Source organism: Clarias gariepinus, chromosome 1 (genome assembly GCF_024256425.1).
Source record: "Clarias gariepinus isolate MV-2021 ecotype Netherlands chromosome 1, CGAR_prim_01v2, whole genome shotgun sequence".
NCBI lineage: Eukaryota > Metazoa > Chordata > Actinopteri > Siluriformes > Clariidae > Clarias > Clarias gariepinus.
In genome coordinates, this window is record NC_071100.1 from 41979481 (window position 1) to 41997500 (window position 18020).

At 39.2% G+C, this 18020-nt stretch overlaps 1 protein-coding gene across 4 annotated transcripts in view; it reads left to right on the forward strand.

Annotated features, from left to right (window-relative positions):
• The first annotated feature begins 885 nt into the window (after positions 1-885).
• rasal2 (RAS protein activator like 2) overlaps positions 886-18020 on the forward strand; it is a 75930-nt gene continuing 58795 nt past the window's right edge. For 3 of the 4 annotated variants that reach the window (XM_053498548.1, XM_053498631.1, XM_053498725.1), the window contains exon 1: positions 14221-14981. In XM_053498548.1, the coding sequence (XP_053354523.1) occupies positions 14477-14981 (505 nt within the window). In that variant the 5' untranslated portion in view covers positions 14221-14476. Of the gene's footprint in view, positions 1746-14220; positions 14982-18020 lie in introns of those variants that run through there. The other variant, XM_053498812.1, reaches the window with a different exon arrangement.

An 18020-nucleotide genomic window follows, 5' to 3' on the forward strand; every position in this document is an offset into this window, starting at 1 on the left:
TTGTCTAAAGCTGCACATCTAGTGTAACTTCTTGGGGATATGTCTTCTGCTCCAATGAAGCCAAGCTTTAACTGTTTGGCCATAATGACAATTGTTGTCTGAAGAACAAGCTGAACACTACTATACTGGTGCACTTCTTTTCTCCTTGTATGGATTTATTAAAGAAAAATCTTCATGTTCCTGTCATGATATAACTTATTGTAAGAAGCTTGTAGTAAACTACCCAAAATGTTTGACCCAAGTTTACAATTTAAGTCAATGCTACCAAATTGTAGCACACAAGTGGTAAAAAAAAAAAAAAAAAAAAATTCTTAACAAATAAAAATTATCATTAATGTTTAATAATTGCAACTAGCACTAAAGGAATTTACAAATTCGAACTACTTTTTGTTCTACTGTAAAGTAGTACTGTTTTGTATTTTTATCAATGTGAAATGTATTTTTAATATTTAGAAAGAGTCGTGTAATATACCGGAAACATAAATTGAATTATTTTAGACTGAATGTAGTGACATATTGTAGCCGCCAGGGGCCGCCTCCCCTCAACCTACGCCTATGGCTACTACCAGAAGTCTACCTGTAGAGTTTATACTGTATATCGATGTTAACCAGCAGGTGTCTCAGGAGCTCAATAACTCACAGCTGTGTGTTTTTATCAGTGTAAATCTAAAAATAATCAAATTTGCCTCACGAATTAGTAAATTGCAATGTTTTTATGTGACACGAGTATGAAGAAGGGTTTAATTGAGAAAACGCTGTCCACTGCCCTGAAACATGTCCGTGTTCGGACATCGACTGTTTCGGATATCCTCTAATCATCCCTGAATCCCAAAGCCATGTGATCGAAGGGGCTTTTTAAACTGGAGAAGAGCCGTAAGGTCTGAGCTCAGAGTCGCGCGTGTGAATAAGCACAAGTCATTTCAGAGCGACCACGCAGGCGCGGGGAGCAGAGACGGAGCCGAGCCCATCAGAGCTGCTGAGGGAAGCGCGGATTAATGAAGAGCAGCAGCAGGAGAGCTTCAGGATCATCACCGAGCGGAAAAACTTCGGCAGGAGAAACACAAAACTTCAGTTGTAAATCCAGGGGACGCTGTTAGAGTAAACCTGAGACGTGGGCACGTTATTTATTTTCAGATGAAATGAGTGAATGTTAGTTTTGTTCAGTATCAGCTCCGAGTGTAGTCTCTCTGACCGCGGACTGGACAAAGCGCGCGCGCGCGTCTCCCTTCCTCTCTCTCTCTCTCTCTCTCCTGTTACTCTCAGAACTACACTGAGGACATGGGAGAGCTCTAACTCGCGTTGTGACTCGGTGACACACTGCCTCCTGGCCTGGCGTGTGTTCATTCCATATATCAACAAAACCGCCCTTTTTGATGAAACATATCCTTACTGCTATTTGATCCGGATGGTCTCACACACAGACAGAGAGAGAGAGAGAGAGAGAGAGACTAGCTAACTGCTAGCTACAGTACTTCTCCATGGTCAGTAAACACCGCCCGGGGCTGACGGTGGTTCAGTCGGCGTCGGTTCCTTGCCGTGGAAAGGGATATTAACCGCAAGCTGTCCGGGGCCGGAGTGTGCGCCACCGAGAGTGAGTATACCGCGGGGTGTACCCGGCATGGAGACCGACTCGATGAGCGGAGACGTGGACTCGGTGCAGGGCGGCTCTCTCTCTGTAGACCCGGTGCTCGACGGCATTCTAATGGACTCGTTCTGCCAGCAGCAGGGATGGATGCGTGTGTACGGTAAGTTTTATACCGGTGTGTTTCCTAACAACCTTCTGATCTACACCTCATGTCTCCTAAAGCCGGGGTCCAGGACAAGCCTCCTGCCTTGAAGAGCTGGAAATGATTACAGCAACAAAAATGTTTATCTTAATAATCATGACACTGATATAAATGCTAAGTTAGCCGGCTAGCAGCACCTCTGTGAACACAGGAGTCAACAAAGCAACATGTTATAGCGTTAAAACCTGTCCTCACTGTGAACACACACACACACACACACACACACACACCTCTGTACTGTTTTTGTTCTTCTTCATATTTAACATTAACTTTTGGAATGAAAATGAATGTAGAAAAAAAGTCATGCGCATTTCAAAACAAGAAATATAACTTTACACCATGAATATAAAAAGTAAATGAAGAACACAGAGCAAGTCACAGAATTCACATATCTAGTTACAGTGGATAGTGCATGTGGCTAAGGAGTAACTAGAAGAATAGGAATTGCAAAAGGTGCCTGAATTTTATTTATTGTTTGTTTTGCCGTTGTTTTTTTTAATAAACATATATAGGGCTCAGGATTGTGCAGTACAGAGTGACAGATCCTTTTTTCAGCACCACCTAGGCCATATAAACAACTACCCAACCGAGCAAAAAAGTATATTCATATATTAGATATATTAAAAATGGCTGTTTCTATGACCGAATGCTGATTCTGTGAGTTCAACATTTTAGAATTTCGGTAATGGCCAAATTTACACGTTATAAAAATAATGATAACTTTTGTTCTACCTGACATATCCGAAAACCCAAATACTGTACACAGTTTCAAGTTTAAAGCCTCCCGTTACCACTGGTAAGTAAAAATGAAAAATAATATATAAATAATATATGTAAAATGGTATAATTATTTTAGCGTCATTGACTATGCTGTGTTGTTATGGTATGGCACGTATTTGTGAAGTTTGGGTTTTAAGGGTTAACATGAAATTTGTTAACATTACAACATTAACATTCTTTTACCAAAACATATTTAGAATTTTTGACTGTCATGTCATATCTACTATTTTATGGAGGTGAAATATAGACATTAAGTAAAAACCTTATTGACCAAATTGATGTCTTTGAAATGTGGGGCATTAAAAGCATCCAAAAATTTCACAGAAAAAAAAGAAAGGGAAAATAAAAAACTTACAGTACTACTGATATCACAATAGAAAAGATCAATTGTGCTAAATATTGCAAAATGGAAAAACTTTATCAAGACACTTCCAAATAGTACTACCAGAAGGAAAAAATTCAAGGAAAAAGAGGAAGAGGAAGACCTAGGAGACAATGACTTGATAACGCTTTGAGCTGGGATGACTTGTCATATGAACAATGCAAAACAGCAGCACTAAACCAGGTACAATGGCGACTCAATGCCTCCAACCTTCAGCGTGAAGATTGAATTGGATGATGAGTACATATTGCTCAGAATATGTTCATAATCTTTACAATTCTGTTAGTTAAGTCTGTTTTATAGGATCCTTTTCTTGAAGCAGAGTTTTATGTGAGAATGATTTACACGTTATAAAAACAATAATAACTTTTGTTCTACCTAACATATCCGAAAACCCAAATCCACAGTTTAAAGTTTGAAGCATGAAGAATGACCGATGGCTTCACTGTAACTCTGTGTGTCTGGGAATTATTCTGTAGTGTCTGTATCATGTGCTGTTGGAGTGATTGGCCAGTCTGTAATGTGTGTATTGTGCTTAAGAGTGACAGTGTCGTAAGAAAGTCCTGGAGTTCCAAAGCATTCAAGTCTGGAGATTATTCTTTCAAATCTAATTGAAGTGATACAGAGATTATGGACCTGTTAATCAGTGTGATTTAACCTGTCATTGTATTGGATAATCATGGTGCAACTACGATGTGCATCAATTTCATTTTCCTTATTAGAACCCCGGAAACCAGCTGAAAGCAGCTCATCCAATACCGACGTCCTCAAACTAAACAAGTCTGCTGTTTGCAAGCATTTGTTGCACAATATTATTAATCCATCAGAAGAATCTCAATGAGTCCTCCTGTTTATTGCCAGATATGAGTTATCCTTCATTAATTCATTCATTCAGTAATTCATTTGCACCTTAAAATTTCTCTTGTCAAAGGTAAAATAAAGAAGACTGGATGTGTCCAGCCTTGCATGCTCTACCACTTCAGTGCATTTGTTTAATCTTCTAAACCTACATACTGGATTAAAGGAGACAGGCAGGGTTATTAGGAAAATAATTGTGTTAATGTTCTGATTAGGTTTTAGAAACCTTTTAACGTTGTGTCAAAAAAGTTTTTTTTTTTCCTCTTGAGGATTTTCTTTGTTAATAAGGGAATAATAATAATAATTAATAGTTAATAATAATTTTCTTTAATGACACGTCTTTTCAGATTTATTGTTGTGTTATTACACTGGTCTTATCACTTTTGTAATTCTACCAGTGTTAATTGAAACCTGTGTAGCACTGAGACCAAGCTGAGTCACAGATAGATCATACCAGTGATTACAACCTCTTCCTTGTTTAGCTTTAGTCTGTCTATGAATTCCACTCGTTGAGATGACCAATAAAAAAGTTGTGTTCTATTACAAAGAATGTTCATAAAGGGAGATAAATGAATGACAGATAATTATCAACAGCATATTGTTCCCGGGGTAGATGTGAATGTCGCAGAATGTCCATTTTTATTTATAGTCCTGTTTTCTGTTCATGCGAAGCTAAGAGAATGACTTCATTTGAATAGATACCATGATCCTTTGTAGGATTCTGTGTTTATCTCACGTAAACAAGTCTGCATCTCACTAGTAAACTAGCATGGGCTAGTGCTTTGTGGCACAGGTAATGTTTCTGTGGGCAGCTGATTGCCAATAGAGAGCTGTGATAAAATGCCCCCTCCTGCCCCCACATGCAGACGTGGAAATTTTGTGTACATGATTTATCAATGGAAAGCAAACGGTGGTCGGACCTAAAATCAAACTGTGCTGTTCAATTTAGGGGGTTTTCTATTTCTTGGCACATTCACACTGCTGGTTGTGTTAAAAGCAAGGGCCAGTGATCCTCTAGTGGGTGAAGGTGACTGCCTCTCTGTCCAAAGCTACAGGAGCTCTTTATTTACAACATTATTGCTTAAATGTGTTTGTCTTACAGAGGAGTAGTTGGGGGAGGAATGTCTGTTTCAGTACAACTGTGAATAGCGTGATTGTGTAAAACTCCTGCCCTTACCGTCTCTAAAGATGTGTGTCCTTGCTTCACCACCACCTTTTCCCCATCATCCCTCCCTCCACTCTTAAACCCCATCAGCCCTTCAGTTCAATGGGAGTGTCATAATCCAGGATTGAGGGCTATGATGTAAGCAGCCCATTCTGTGAATGACCTCAGTGGGCAGGCACCAATGGGATCGTCACTGCATTCCAAAGCTGAAATAACTCAATAAGGCTCGTCTGCAACTCTTGTTCTCCTTTGACTCTTTTGTATGTTTCCTTCCTCACTTGGCAAAAGCTTTGCCAACCCCTTGGCACATCATCTTAATATGACTTGCGTGAGGTCTTATGAACATTTCAAGGAGAATGTCTTTATTATGCTTGGGATTTATTTTGTTTATATTAACTTGAATCTCTAGTTTTTGCTGTTGCTAGAATTTTGTTGATTTTTCATAAAATACTTATTATTAATGTTGTAAGGATTCTGTAGCAAATTCTGTTTAAATGGTCATTTTTTTATAGGAGAATAGAGATCATGTTTACAAAATAATGTCCTTTTTTTCAAAACATGAGAACATTAAAAAAAAACATCTTTCATAAAATTTTGCATTCCATGTTACTGAATGAAACATTATTCCCCCAAAGCTTCTTAAGGGTTAATGTGGCGTGGCTGTAGGTAGAGTGACTACACTTAATTAGCTGTAGATTGACTATAAATGAGTGTGTAAATATGTTTGGGATTGACAATCAATCCATCACGACTCTAAACAGGATAAAACATTAGGCAGTTACTAAGGATGAACGAAGAAAAGGGTGTGTCAAGTATGTCTTTGTTTTGTACAAGTGACCACAGAATTATCAGGGACAGTTATTCCTACCGATTATCTGTTCTCTCTGCACCACTTGGTACTGAGTTTAGTTTATCAAGGGAACTCGAGGCTTTTATTTATCTTGGTCTTGGAGGATTTAAAATCAGCTGATGTACGTTAGAGGCTTATGGGGAAAAGGCCTCAAGCACCAAGTTAATTGTCTTAAGTTTGCCTTGTTGAGGTCACAAGAACTTCACATGGCTTAGACCAAGTTTAGACCTGTTTCCTCCCTCAAGCCCAGTCTCAAACATGTCTTTGTTTTTAACATCATGTGGTGGGATGTAGGTTAGATTACTTTTTATAATAAAAAATGTTTGTGTAATGAACAGTGTATGCAGTTTATCAACCAGACTCGAGGCCTGTGCGTTCTGTTAACAGGAAAGTCTTCTGCAGTGGAAAAACATGCATTTGTCCATAAGTGACATGATGTGTCTACACTTATTGCATTGCAAAAGCAGCATTGTAGGCTCCAAAACAGTGGAACCATTACCTGGCTTTACAAGAAATCATCTCCTTTTCGCATTTCAATTCCAGTTTAATCAAAAACATGTCCACCTTTAAGGTTTCATATTAAGAGTTATATTAAAATCTCTGTAAAATGTAATTTTACCTATAAATACAATGACCACAGACATGCAGCAGCTCTTTAGGCCACCACTGCTGCTGTCTTTGTCACCTGGATGTTAACTTCTAATAGAACAGGTCTCAGAGCAAACATCATGCTTCTGTTTGAGTAGCTTATTTAACCAACAGGCTAGCACACTGCATGCTTCCTATGTGTTTTCTAACAAGCAAGCCACAAGCCCAAAAAGATCAGTGCTTAACTGTTTGAATAATGCTAGATTAATCAGCTTAATTGGCCATCCCTAAATCTCAGTGGAACAATACAGCTTTTTTTGGTGGGGCGATGGGAGGTCCTAAGATTTTTCTTTTTTCTTTTTAGGTCTGTGTCAGATTCATGACTTTAAATTGCTGGATTTTTCCAATACCATTAACACGTGTTCTTATAATGATGAAACCTGTAGCCTACTTTCTAATTGGCAGGGTTTTTTACTTATGCCAATCTCTATAAAAGGGGAGACTGGCACATTAAACTGATGAAGGAGGGGAAAAAAATCTTAAATCTGAGGCTTAGGCTCAGAGTTATCGAGGCAGGACCAGTACCTCAGATCATTATTGGAAAGACTGCACACTCGGGTGTGCCACCATCTGAGCGTTCAAACACAGACCTGGGCTCTGTGTCAGCTTCAGATTCCTGGCTCATTGTTTTTCAGTTAAGCTCTGTGGCGTTCATTTCGGCAGTACGGTGTTGGCGTGTAACTCTAAGCAGTTGATGTTAAAACTTCTACTGAATCTTTAAACTGTAAATGCCAAATTTTATAGATTTTTTTTTTTTTATCCCTGATTTTCTGCATTAATGATTTTATTTTACATATTAAAAAAGCATCAAGGCCAGATTGTCTGTTTTTTTTATATATTAGTACAATAGGCAGTCTATTAGCAAATCCTGTATACTGTGCAGCCATAACATTTCAATGCAAAACATTTAAACCTAATATTATGTAATTTCCCCCTGTGCCACAGGGGCAGCTCTGTTCTTCGTGGTGTGGTTCTAAGGGATATGCTGTGGTGTCTGGTACTAGGAGGTTGGCAGCGGGTGCTGTTTGATGAAGGGTGGGGCCTCTGTGGATCGGACTTGTTTGCCCTGTGTTTCCCGTGGATGTTCATTTGCATTGGCAGTTTGGAGCCTGGGTCGGCAGTCTTGGGCTCTTTACCCACTGGGACCCGTGTGCAGCAGGCTATGGTGCACTGGGTGTTCTCGTGTCTTTCTATCAGGGGCTGCAATGGCTTTTCTTTTTTTTTCCAGCAATTTGTACTACATTGGCTTTTCTGTAAGGTCAGACTGCATGGGCATTTGGTCAAGGGTGGCACTTGGGTGCACATTATCATGTTGCAAATATTGCATATGATGGCACTTGGAGATGAGGATTGCTGCCAAATTGCAACAAGTTGAAAAGATTAAGACAATTCTACTCCTGGATCAGTGTATGTGTGCATGTCATTGTGTGTTTGTTGTCTCCGTGTATGAACGTGGCTTGTCTCTGCTTGTCCATGCATTGTACAGAGGACATCAGCAGTGAGTGCTGTGTTGGTTCAATTGATTGTTTTCTTTACAGTGCCTTCATTTTGATTAGTTGTAGGTGCATTGAGAAATAGCTTTTTTAGAAATGATGACTGGGACCAGCACGGTGTGCTGTACTAATGTGGCGCCTTTGTGTAAACAGACAGGAAAGAAGGAAAAGACAAGCTGTCTAGAGGCTGTGTGTACAGTGTTTCACCAGGTAGCGCCTTGTGAAATTATTCCACTATTTATTTTTTTTTAATTGCGAGAGCCACGTCATGTGCTCAAACAGGAAAGGTCTCAATGTTGTGGTGAAGTGAAGGTCACATCTCACTGGACTTCTGGTGCCCCCTTGTCTATTATCAGGGGTGTGAATTTAACAGATTTAGAACAGCTCTGCAGGAAAGTGCTCTCTCTCTCTCTCTCTCTCTCTCTCTTTCTCTCGCATCCTGCACATCCGTTTCCTATCCCATTCTGACGTCATGACCGGACAGGCAGTAAAACACACAAAGGCTCATCAGCCGCTTCCAGGAAAAATGAAGGCCCTTCCTTCAGATCCCCTCAGAATGTCTGTCTACATTACAGATAACATTATTTTAATATGCTCTAGTGCTCTTTTAACCTCCATCGAGTTTCTCTTCATTAGAAATTGTTGGATCTGTGACTCTGTTTAAGCAACTATTTTGTATTAAACCTGTTTACTTTGGCCTGGTTGTGGAAGGAAAGTTCACTGAGTCCCTTCCTTTGTCCCAGTGTAGAACTGATGGCCTCTCCAGTGGTGGGTTTTTGGGGGGGCGGGTAGCAGGATTTCCCTTGGTTGAGCTTAGAGACAAGAGTTTTAATCTCATGAGTTTAAAAATACACTCCCACCTATTCTGGGGATGAGGTTTGCTCTTGGTAATGGGAAAAACACATGGTGCCAATTGTTCATGTTTGAGTGATCACTACTACTGTTCCTTTTACAGCTGTATGATTGGTAACTGGTCATCTTGGTGAGTGTCTGTGGGTTTAGATCATCTCACCTAAGAGTTGAATTCCTTTACCAGATTAGAAGCAGAAGATTTCCCTCTAATGCTAATTTGGCCAATGTGAATTTTATCCTCCTAATGCAGTCTTTAGGTTTTTTTTTTATCTGACTTCCTGGACCTGTTTATAGTGAGGAGCCGTTTACAACTTGCACTTTGTCAGAGCTTGAGCTAAGAGGGATTTATCTCCCAGCTGGAACCAATACTGTCTGAAAATTGAATTCTGTTAGTGCTGGATTGGGCAGCCTTAGCATTGCTTTTACTCATTTAAATGCAATCGTTAACTAATCGTGTGTTCTAGCTCTCTCTCATGCTACCTCATCCTCTTCTTCTAATTTGTTCTCTCTCCTTCCTTACTATTTAATAGAGAGAGAGAGAGAGAGAGAGAGAGTGAAAGAGAGGGCCTCTTTCACTCTCTCTCTCTCTCTCTCTCTCTCTCTATTTCTCACTCACTCACACACACACACACACACACACACACACACACACACACACTGATTTACTCATGGGGCTAGGTAATGGTAAGGTGCTGTCTCTATGCCCTTACCCCTCTTGGCTTTCTGCACAGACCATAGCCCACCTGAAAGCAGGCACAGTGAACTTAGTCAATGTGTCATTTTCATTTTCAGTGTCCTTCTACATCAGAAGTATAATGGCACATTGAGGAAACAACATGCTTTTTTTATAATGACTGCTATACCAAATATTTCTGAAGCACTATAGATCACTATAGACTAGAGCTGTCAAACTTCCATTACAGTTGATGTTCAAGTGTGAGTCTTTTACTAGGGGTAAATATAACTCCTATTATAAACATGTCATAAAGAAATAAATGTGAGGAAATAAGTACATCTTTTGTTGAATCTTTGACATTTAATTATTTTTTTTATATAAACTATCTGGCCCAAAAAGGGTTTCAAAAGGGTTAAATTATTGGGCTGAATCAAGCTAAGGAAATGGCTAAGGAGATTTGAAATTGCTGGAACTGGGTTAAGAATCTTCAACTAGGTTGGGACTAAACAGCTGTGTGGCCATAAGAAAACCACTTGTTAGTGAGACTTATCAGGCCTTAATTTGCTAGGGAGCATAAAGAGTCTTTTTTGGAACAATAGAAAAAAAGTCATGTGATCCAGACTTAGTGTCTGGGGTGTCGGTTAAAAAGGGAATCACCTGAAGCGATGCTCCGAATCATACATGGTGGCACTGTACAAGCCTCTGGAAGCAGCATTATGATAGGGGTTGCTTCAGTTGGTCAGGTCAAACAATGTTAAGCCACAATAAAAAGAAGTCAGCTGATGACCTGAATGTACTGAATGTGACCAGGTTATCGTAAATAGAGTTTTTCTTCCCTGATAGCACAGGGCATATTGCAAGACTCAGCAGTGTGTTTTCAGCAGTTTTTTGCCGGACAGTTCACTATGAAATCGGCAACTGAAATAATCACATTATGAGCTTCAGAATCTAAATTATGTGAAAGATTCCACTCTACTGTCACAATAAATGGTGGCACTGCGTGATGACCTACTGTTTGGTTATGTATTGTAGAATGATTGTTTAAGCAGGTGTGGTGTGTCCTTTTGGTATATTGTTTAGTACAGAGTCACGAAGTTTGTGAATGAGGCTATTTCCCCAGCCTTGTTTGCTTTCCAGATTAATCATACTGAAATGCTAAAATGTAATGTGACCTTTAGCCAGTCATGCTTCAGACCCTGTGAGTAGATGATGTCCTTTGTGTCCCTGAGCACTAAAGCTGGGACTATTTTAGTCCTTCAGCAGGGCTCAAGAGGGTGCTGGTGTTTAATGACCGCTTTCACACCCAGTTTCTGAGCACCTGGTTCATACTGCAGCTGTAACAAGGTGTTAATTGCTACAGTCCAGACATAGCTCCTCCTGGGGGCTCATGAAGCGTCGGAAATGCTGAATGTGACAGGAATTCAAGCCTTTGGCAATCATGTTGTTGAATGAGAAAGTGTTCATTTTTGATTAAAACACCTGCAGTTACCTCTTTTAAGGAAAAAAAGCAATATAAGCTATAGTTAAATGTTTTCGTGGGGTTAATGATGTAAAAAAAAAAATCAACCAGTTGCATCTGTGTTTCTTCCAGAACTTTACAACCCATGTGCAAGATTTGTGTCCGTGCCTTTAAGAGGTCTAAAGGGCATGTAAACAGGAAACAGTAGTAAGGAAATAGCTCTGTGTGTTCCTTGCTGGAGGTCCTATGTTTGCACATAACAGCTGCTTCCATTCAGAGTTCTCTCAAGACAGAATAACTTGCTGTGCTGTTTTATGGCAAGTGGTGTATATGGCTCTCCTGGATCTTACTTATGCTTCTCTGGTTGCTTTTTGGAAATGTTGAACATAATCATTTGGACATACAGTCTAACCTCGTTTAACGAATGCCCCAGAATACGAACAAATCGGTTTTCGACCAAAATAAGTTGCACCAAAAAATTTTCTCCGTTCACAAGACTCTTCCTCTGAACACCAGCCAGAAACCGCGATCTCAAGCCGCGCTGACGGCTGAATAAAGGCATGAGTGCATTGCGCCTTATCAGTTTTCCTCTGTCCGTGGTGGCGGATTGCGCAAATGATAAAATAATTTTGTGCAAAGTGAATTGATGTCCAAGCCTTTGGCGAGAAGTATGACCCAAACAAAACTGTGGCGGAGAGAGTGCTACACCTTATGAGCGATAAAGGTGTTTTTTTTTTTTGTGCAGCACAGTTGCGAACGTGTGCAGCACAGAAGAAATAAATGTCCCTGGATAGATTTTTTTTTTTGGTAAAATTGGCTGCCACATATAAACCAAGAAGGCGAGAGAACCAGAACCAGAGGCCAAGAAACAAAAAAGACAAAACCCATGAAGAAGAAAGACCCAGCGTTATTATGGAAGGGGATTTTCCTTCCTAACACTAACCTCAACCCCACCCATCTTCCTCTCCTCCAGCCAGTCTCCCTAAGACAGGTGCGTTAACTGTACATGTAAAAACGAATGTTCGCTTTCTCTTGAACAGTTAGTATTTACTTTTTTTTTTTGTATAATTAAAGCTTTTTCATACTTTATTTAATTTTTTGTGATATAAACAAAATAGGTTACAAGTAAAATAGAGTTTATAGTGACGGAGAACAGGTAATTCTATGTACATGTATTCCTACGGAAAAAAACTAAATTGGTGTATGACCAGGACGTAGGAACGAATTCTTAAACCAAGCTTTCACTGTACTTGGATGCCATTGGCCAAGATAATAAGTTACATGATGGTAAAATTGCTCCTCTTTCATGTTGTTGTTTTGTAAATAATATTGGATAAGCATGTCAGCATAGTAAGCAAATTTAGGTGTAGAATTAAATTGTAAACAATTCATTTGCAAAACTAAAAGGGACATTACAGGTAACCTTTATACCGAACATTGTTCACGGGCCAGCAGGGGCAGTTTATGAGTTCTGGGATTTAAACTCATGACAATCAGATCAGTAGGCCTTAACCACTGAGCTAGCACTTCCCCTTCTTATAACCAACTATGTGGAACTCTTATCAATGCTAGAAACATGATTGTAGATTACATGTCCTCTAGAGATCAGTCACAATGTTGTAGCTTGCCTGTTTTATATCCCTACAAAGTTCTCTTATGTTTCTCCCTTACCTTTGTCATTTCATTGGCCCCGGTTGCAGGAATAATAAAATTAAAAAGTTTCAGCCTGCAAAGGGCTCTGAACCACGTTTATATATTTTGCTTCATAATTGCACAATAAAACACCAAATACGGTCTTTTTTAGTAGGCTTAACATGTCCTTCATGGAGCTCTAACAATGCTAAATAACAGCTCATTAGTTTATTGTTCTGATTACTTAACTAAAGAATCAGCTTTCCTACCACATACCGTATCGTTTACGTTCACAAACCGCATCGAAAACACTTCTGTATATTCCCTTCCATGTATTTGCATGTATTATTAATTCACTCACTTAGGCTTTTAGACTAACACTTTAAATATTTGCGTGAACTAGTCTCTTGTCTTAATTGTATGAATGCTTTTATGTTCTATGAAAGCACTTCAAATCTTATGGGTATTGCATGTGGAGTGTCGATAGCATACAGCAGGATTGTTATGCTTGGAGAGTGCAGGAAAAAGTCAGGGACATTGCTGCAGGTTTAGCTGTGATTCATCATGACTTTATGAATGTGGTAAATAGGTAAATACCAAGTATCCGAAGCTTAAAAGAGACTTGGACAATAAATGCAACACAGACGGAATTGTACCTGAGCACAGAGGAAGTTTTCTCATTGTTGGGGCATAAGCCAGCATTACTGATGCACGTGAAATCAGTTGCTCATGTACCAGTCAATTATATTATAGCTGCTATTGTATTGTGTTCATAAAAAATCAAGAGATTGTTTACAAATATTTTATACGTTTAATAATTTAATCCAGCTCTATTCATGTGCTCATTTGTAATTTCTTTATCCAAGGTGACCTCTGCCATGTAGATTTACTTTGAATTTAGATTCAGTGATCATGTTACCAGCTGAAAAATCCTACCTGATGCCACCTTTAGCGTCTGAAGAGGTTTGAAGAGGAAACACAGTGTGCTGTTGGCCAGGCCTGTCTGAAATGAACAGCACGAAGATGCAAATAGTGGCTCAGTGAAATGATTAGCATGTTGACTGGTTGCCTACTCATTTATTTAGCTCTTTACATTTTTTATACATTTTTACTTTTATTTATATACTGTACATGTGTGTGAGTGTGTGCGCATGTTTAAAAAATATATATGTATGTATAGATATACTGTATATAAAAGATATGCACATCATCACACATTATTAGAATATCACATATCAATAATCATGTGGAATATCGCACAATCTTCAGTTTACATCATTAAAATATAAACCTTTTGTAATAAAAAAAAGTGGCAACATTCATAAACCACAACCTAAATCTGTCAATTCTATTCTGCCGTGTTTTTTTTTTTTGTTTGTTTGTTTTTGTTTAGACTTTTATTAGATAATGACTCATTTTGACTCTTGGTGTCTACTATTCTTAACCAAACGTTCTGAACCTAAAGTTCAGCAGAATTTCATCATTGAAAGGTTAACATAACCTCAACCAGGGGCACTGCTGTGATGTTATGCTGTCTGATTGGATCACATGTGCAAGCGTCAGTGTGGGTATTTTCCCCATTTCTTCTCAGGAAGCAAAGCAGCAGCGCTCAAAGCAGGAAGTGATAGCGGAAGTGTATGGGGACGCGTTCTTAGACGAAGTGGAGTCTTAACCTTTTATTGCGTATGTCCTTTTCTAACATTTTGTCCTATAAATGGGTCACACTAGTTACACTAGCTCACTCGGACTTAAAAGTACAATGGAAGAAAACATTGATTGAAACAAAGGAGATAAAGAACCTTTTTAATTTGAAGAACTCTTGAATCAGCGACTTTGTTGTCTTGCTCGTATATTAGGAGAAGAAAATCTCTACCTCGTGTGCTTACTTGCTCAAATGAGTCTGGAACGAAGAGCTACCATTGACAAGTTACCTAACAGGAAACAATCTCGGAGCCTGATTGATGGAGAAAGTCCTTATCGACGGAGCATCCTCAGCAGGCCCTGGCAAAAACATCGCTCCAGGTTTGCCCGCATGGAGTCCTTGGACACTCTTGAGAAAAGGATGCGGTCTAAGCAGCCTGTACTCATCCAAGATCAGATCTTTCCTAACAGGAGCTGCTACACCTTACCTGCCAACCTTCCTGATGTCAGTAGAGTCACCAGCTCAGGCATGCTACTGGAACACATTCCACCTGACCTGCCATGCTCAGCCTACAAAAGAGCACCATATTTACGGTCGGTTTCTGAACCAGGTACCAGCATTAGAACGGAACCCCAGCTTTTACAGAGGAAACAGAGTGGCCTCCCTTTTTCTGGGATACTCTTGTCCATGTCACGGCGTCTAAGTAGGATTCTGACAACTAGAGAGGAGCCAGAGTCTACAGAGACTGCAGAAGCTGGTAGGATGTTTGTGATCTCATTCCCAAGTGTGTGCCATTGGGGTTGTCACCTACATGCATGTTGACCCTTAATGTTACTTTAATAATGTTTATTGTGACTTTAATTCAGATGGTTTATTTGCCAAAGGAAAACCATTAACCCAGTTGTGACAGTATTATTAGCGTAATTCTTTTGCACAGAGATCTTTATTTGGGCATAACAATCACCGCTTGAAAGAAGATGGACTAAATTTCCTTACAAAAGATATTTATGTAGAGTATAACATTTTATTTGAAATTCTACCTCTAGCTTGTGTCATTAGTATGCTTTATCATTGGTGTTTCACTTCACTGAACTCTCTTCCTTATTTGACGACATTATTTTCCCCAAATAAACTAACTGGATTTTCCCTTTAGAATTATCAGAATGTAGAAGTTGTCCCTAGCAATATCTCTGATCTTAAGAGGTTGAAGGCTTATCCTGGGCTTGGTTGTCAGTCTGTTGGTTGACACAGGTCCTTTTCCTTCCATCCCCCATATCTGCTCATTGCTCAATTTTCCCCTTTTCTTACCCGCTGAGGGAGGAGGAAAGCTGCTCTGCTCTTTTAGTATGCAAATAAGTGTTTCAACAGGCAGACAAAGAATGAAGCCACACCACCTGAAGCATTATTATCTTTACAATGACTGGTCAGCAGAAGTCATGAGAAATCTCAAAACTCTGCTTTTCAAAAGAGAGGCATCACCCTGAGGATGCTGAGAGGAAGTTTAGAGAAAGGCTGGATGTGAAAGTGTTACTCAAGGTTTTTTATGGGCTTATAGACACATTAAGGCAGATATGCCTTTGTATAGCTTCAGGAATGTCCCTGTTTCATCCAGAAGTATATATGAAGTGCTCAAAAGTCATAAAGAGTAAATATCATCTCCTTTAACCACTTGTGTAGTTTCAAGCTATATAAAAATAGTCACAACATGCAAAACCCTTTTGACTTGGTGCCAGAATTCACTGATTCCTGATTGTGGAAACTGGGGGGTGGAGACATACACATTCCTACTCTGGGGGGAAATGAAAAGCTAGAGACATGCAAATCAGCCGGACATATTTAAATATTGAACAATATTGCTGGTGAGGTGTTGACTTGAAAGGGAAAGAAAAGAGCACTTTCTTTAGCCACCCAGTCCAGAGCATGGAGGACGTATATCCTGTGCAGGAGTGCAGTTTACTTAGCATAACACGTTTCTCTGTCTATGAAATGTATAACTGACTGACTTGTGGTCAATCTCAGATTGAGATTCATTTAAATACATTCAGTGAGTGTAGTCAGAGGAGAATGGCCATAGGAGTTTGGAGGGGGGAAAAAAGCAAAGTCACTTAAATAACTTTTCTTTGCAACCACAGGGAACCACTTCATGTATTCTAGTCACCATGAGGCAGATGGGCTACGACATCATAAGAACACATAAGGGTCCAATCCTCACATTTATTTTATAAATGAATGATACCAAAATCTAGGTAAACAAAATAAAAACAAAAATGAAAAGCAATAAATGTTATTGCTTTACCTGTACATTATACAGTGTTTAAACCCAAATGCGGTCTTAATTACATTACTGCAGTAGCGGCTTTACATTTTTAGCTTAGCATAATAAATTGAATGTCATCAAAGGCTCCAATGCAGTTAATGATAAATATATTATATTATATCATGTCAATTGTTTGAAGCCTTCTGCCAGTTGATTACCATTTCTGTTTTCTTGAGATTTTAACACTGGCTTTGAGTTGGATCACATCACCTGTTGTTATTGCACCACAGTGTCAACCATATTAGCCAAAGCACCCAGTTGAAAACCAAACCCATTTAAATGTTTTGCTTCTCAGTTGTGGAACTAGCAGTGTTCTCACCCTGTGTATCAGAAATATAACCCACGCACCCCTGGTTGTTTCCCCCCATTTCTTACAAAGGGTAGGCTGCAACAAATTGGTAAAGAGTGCCTAAAACGTACTTTTTAATATTTTTTGAACACCAACCAATAATTCATAGTGCACAAATACATAGTGTACTAAAAGCATGTAAAATAAACTGCTTAAGAAACAGGCATTGATATGTTTACAGCATGTTACATAAAACGGTTTTGATCTCAATAGCTAGATATTTCTATTTATGACATCTATAGTAGTAAATATTTATGTAACTCTTCAGTTAACCTTGTATTAAGCCGTAAAAATTAGGGTTAGGGTGTGGCCAATTTGAGTGACAGCTGCAGGACTGTTGTCAACTCTAGCTGGCTCCTATGCATCATTTTAGCTAACCAGCTAACTGGAATCATTGTAGTTTAACTTACAAAAAGACATGTAGGAGTTGACATGGGATGACAGGTGTGAGGTGGACGATGGAAAGTAACATTGGCCTAAAAAAATAACAGTAAAAGCTAAGCTTAAGGCTAAACTTGAAATAGCTAGCATGTGGTAATTGAAGTAACTTTGCATGTTTCAACAAAAGCCAGGCTCCATTTGATTGACTTATTTGCCCATTAATGGAATAACCGGGTTTTGGGCTGGAGTCTGCTCCCGCCAAGATGGCACTGACCAGAGCTTCTACATTTGAGCTTTAAAACCGCTCCTTAGAAAACCCATGGGTGCTGTCACAGTCTGTTTGTCCAGTTACAACATTATTTAACGCATCATCTGTGCGGAAATTTTAATCGACTCTTTAATCCAACCCAGATATTACTAGTAGTGGTGTTGTCTTTCTAGTTTGGGAGTAAGACAACACTACTTCTACCACTACTGTTAATCATGACTAAAGGAGGTCATAATTCAGTTTTTACTTGCTTTCTTCAGATCCTTGGTTGTACCTAATTAATCATAAAGACATCATAGGTTTATACCAGAGGTATTCTTAGCAATATTCTCATACATGGGTAATAGTAGGTCTTGATAGTCTGCAGTACTAGAGAGCAAATCAGCTGCCTGCCGAAACCCACATTAAAACCCAGTCATGGAAGCACTTTAATAAAAAAACACAACTGATAACGTTCTGATAACGCATCTTAAACATAGCT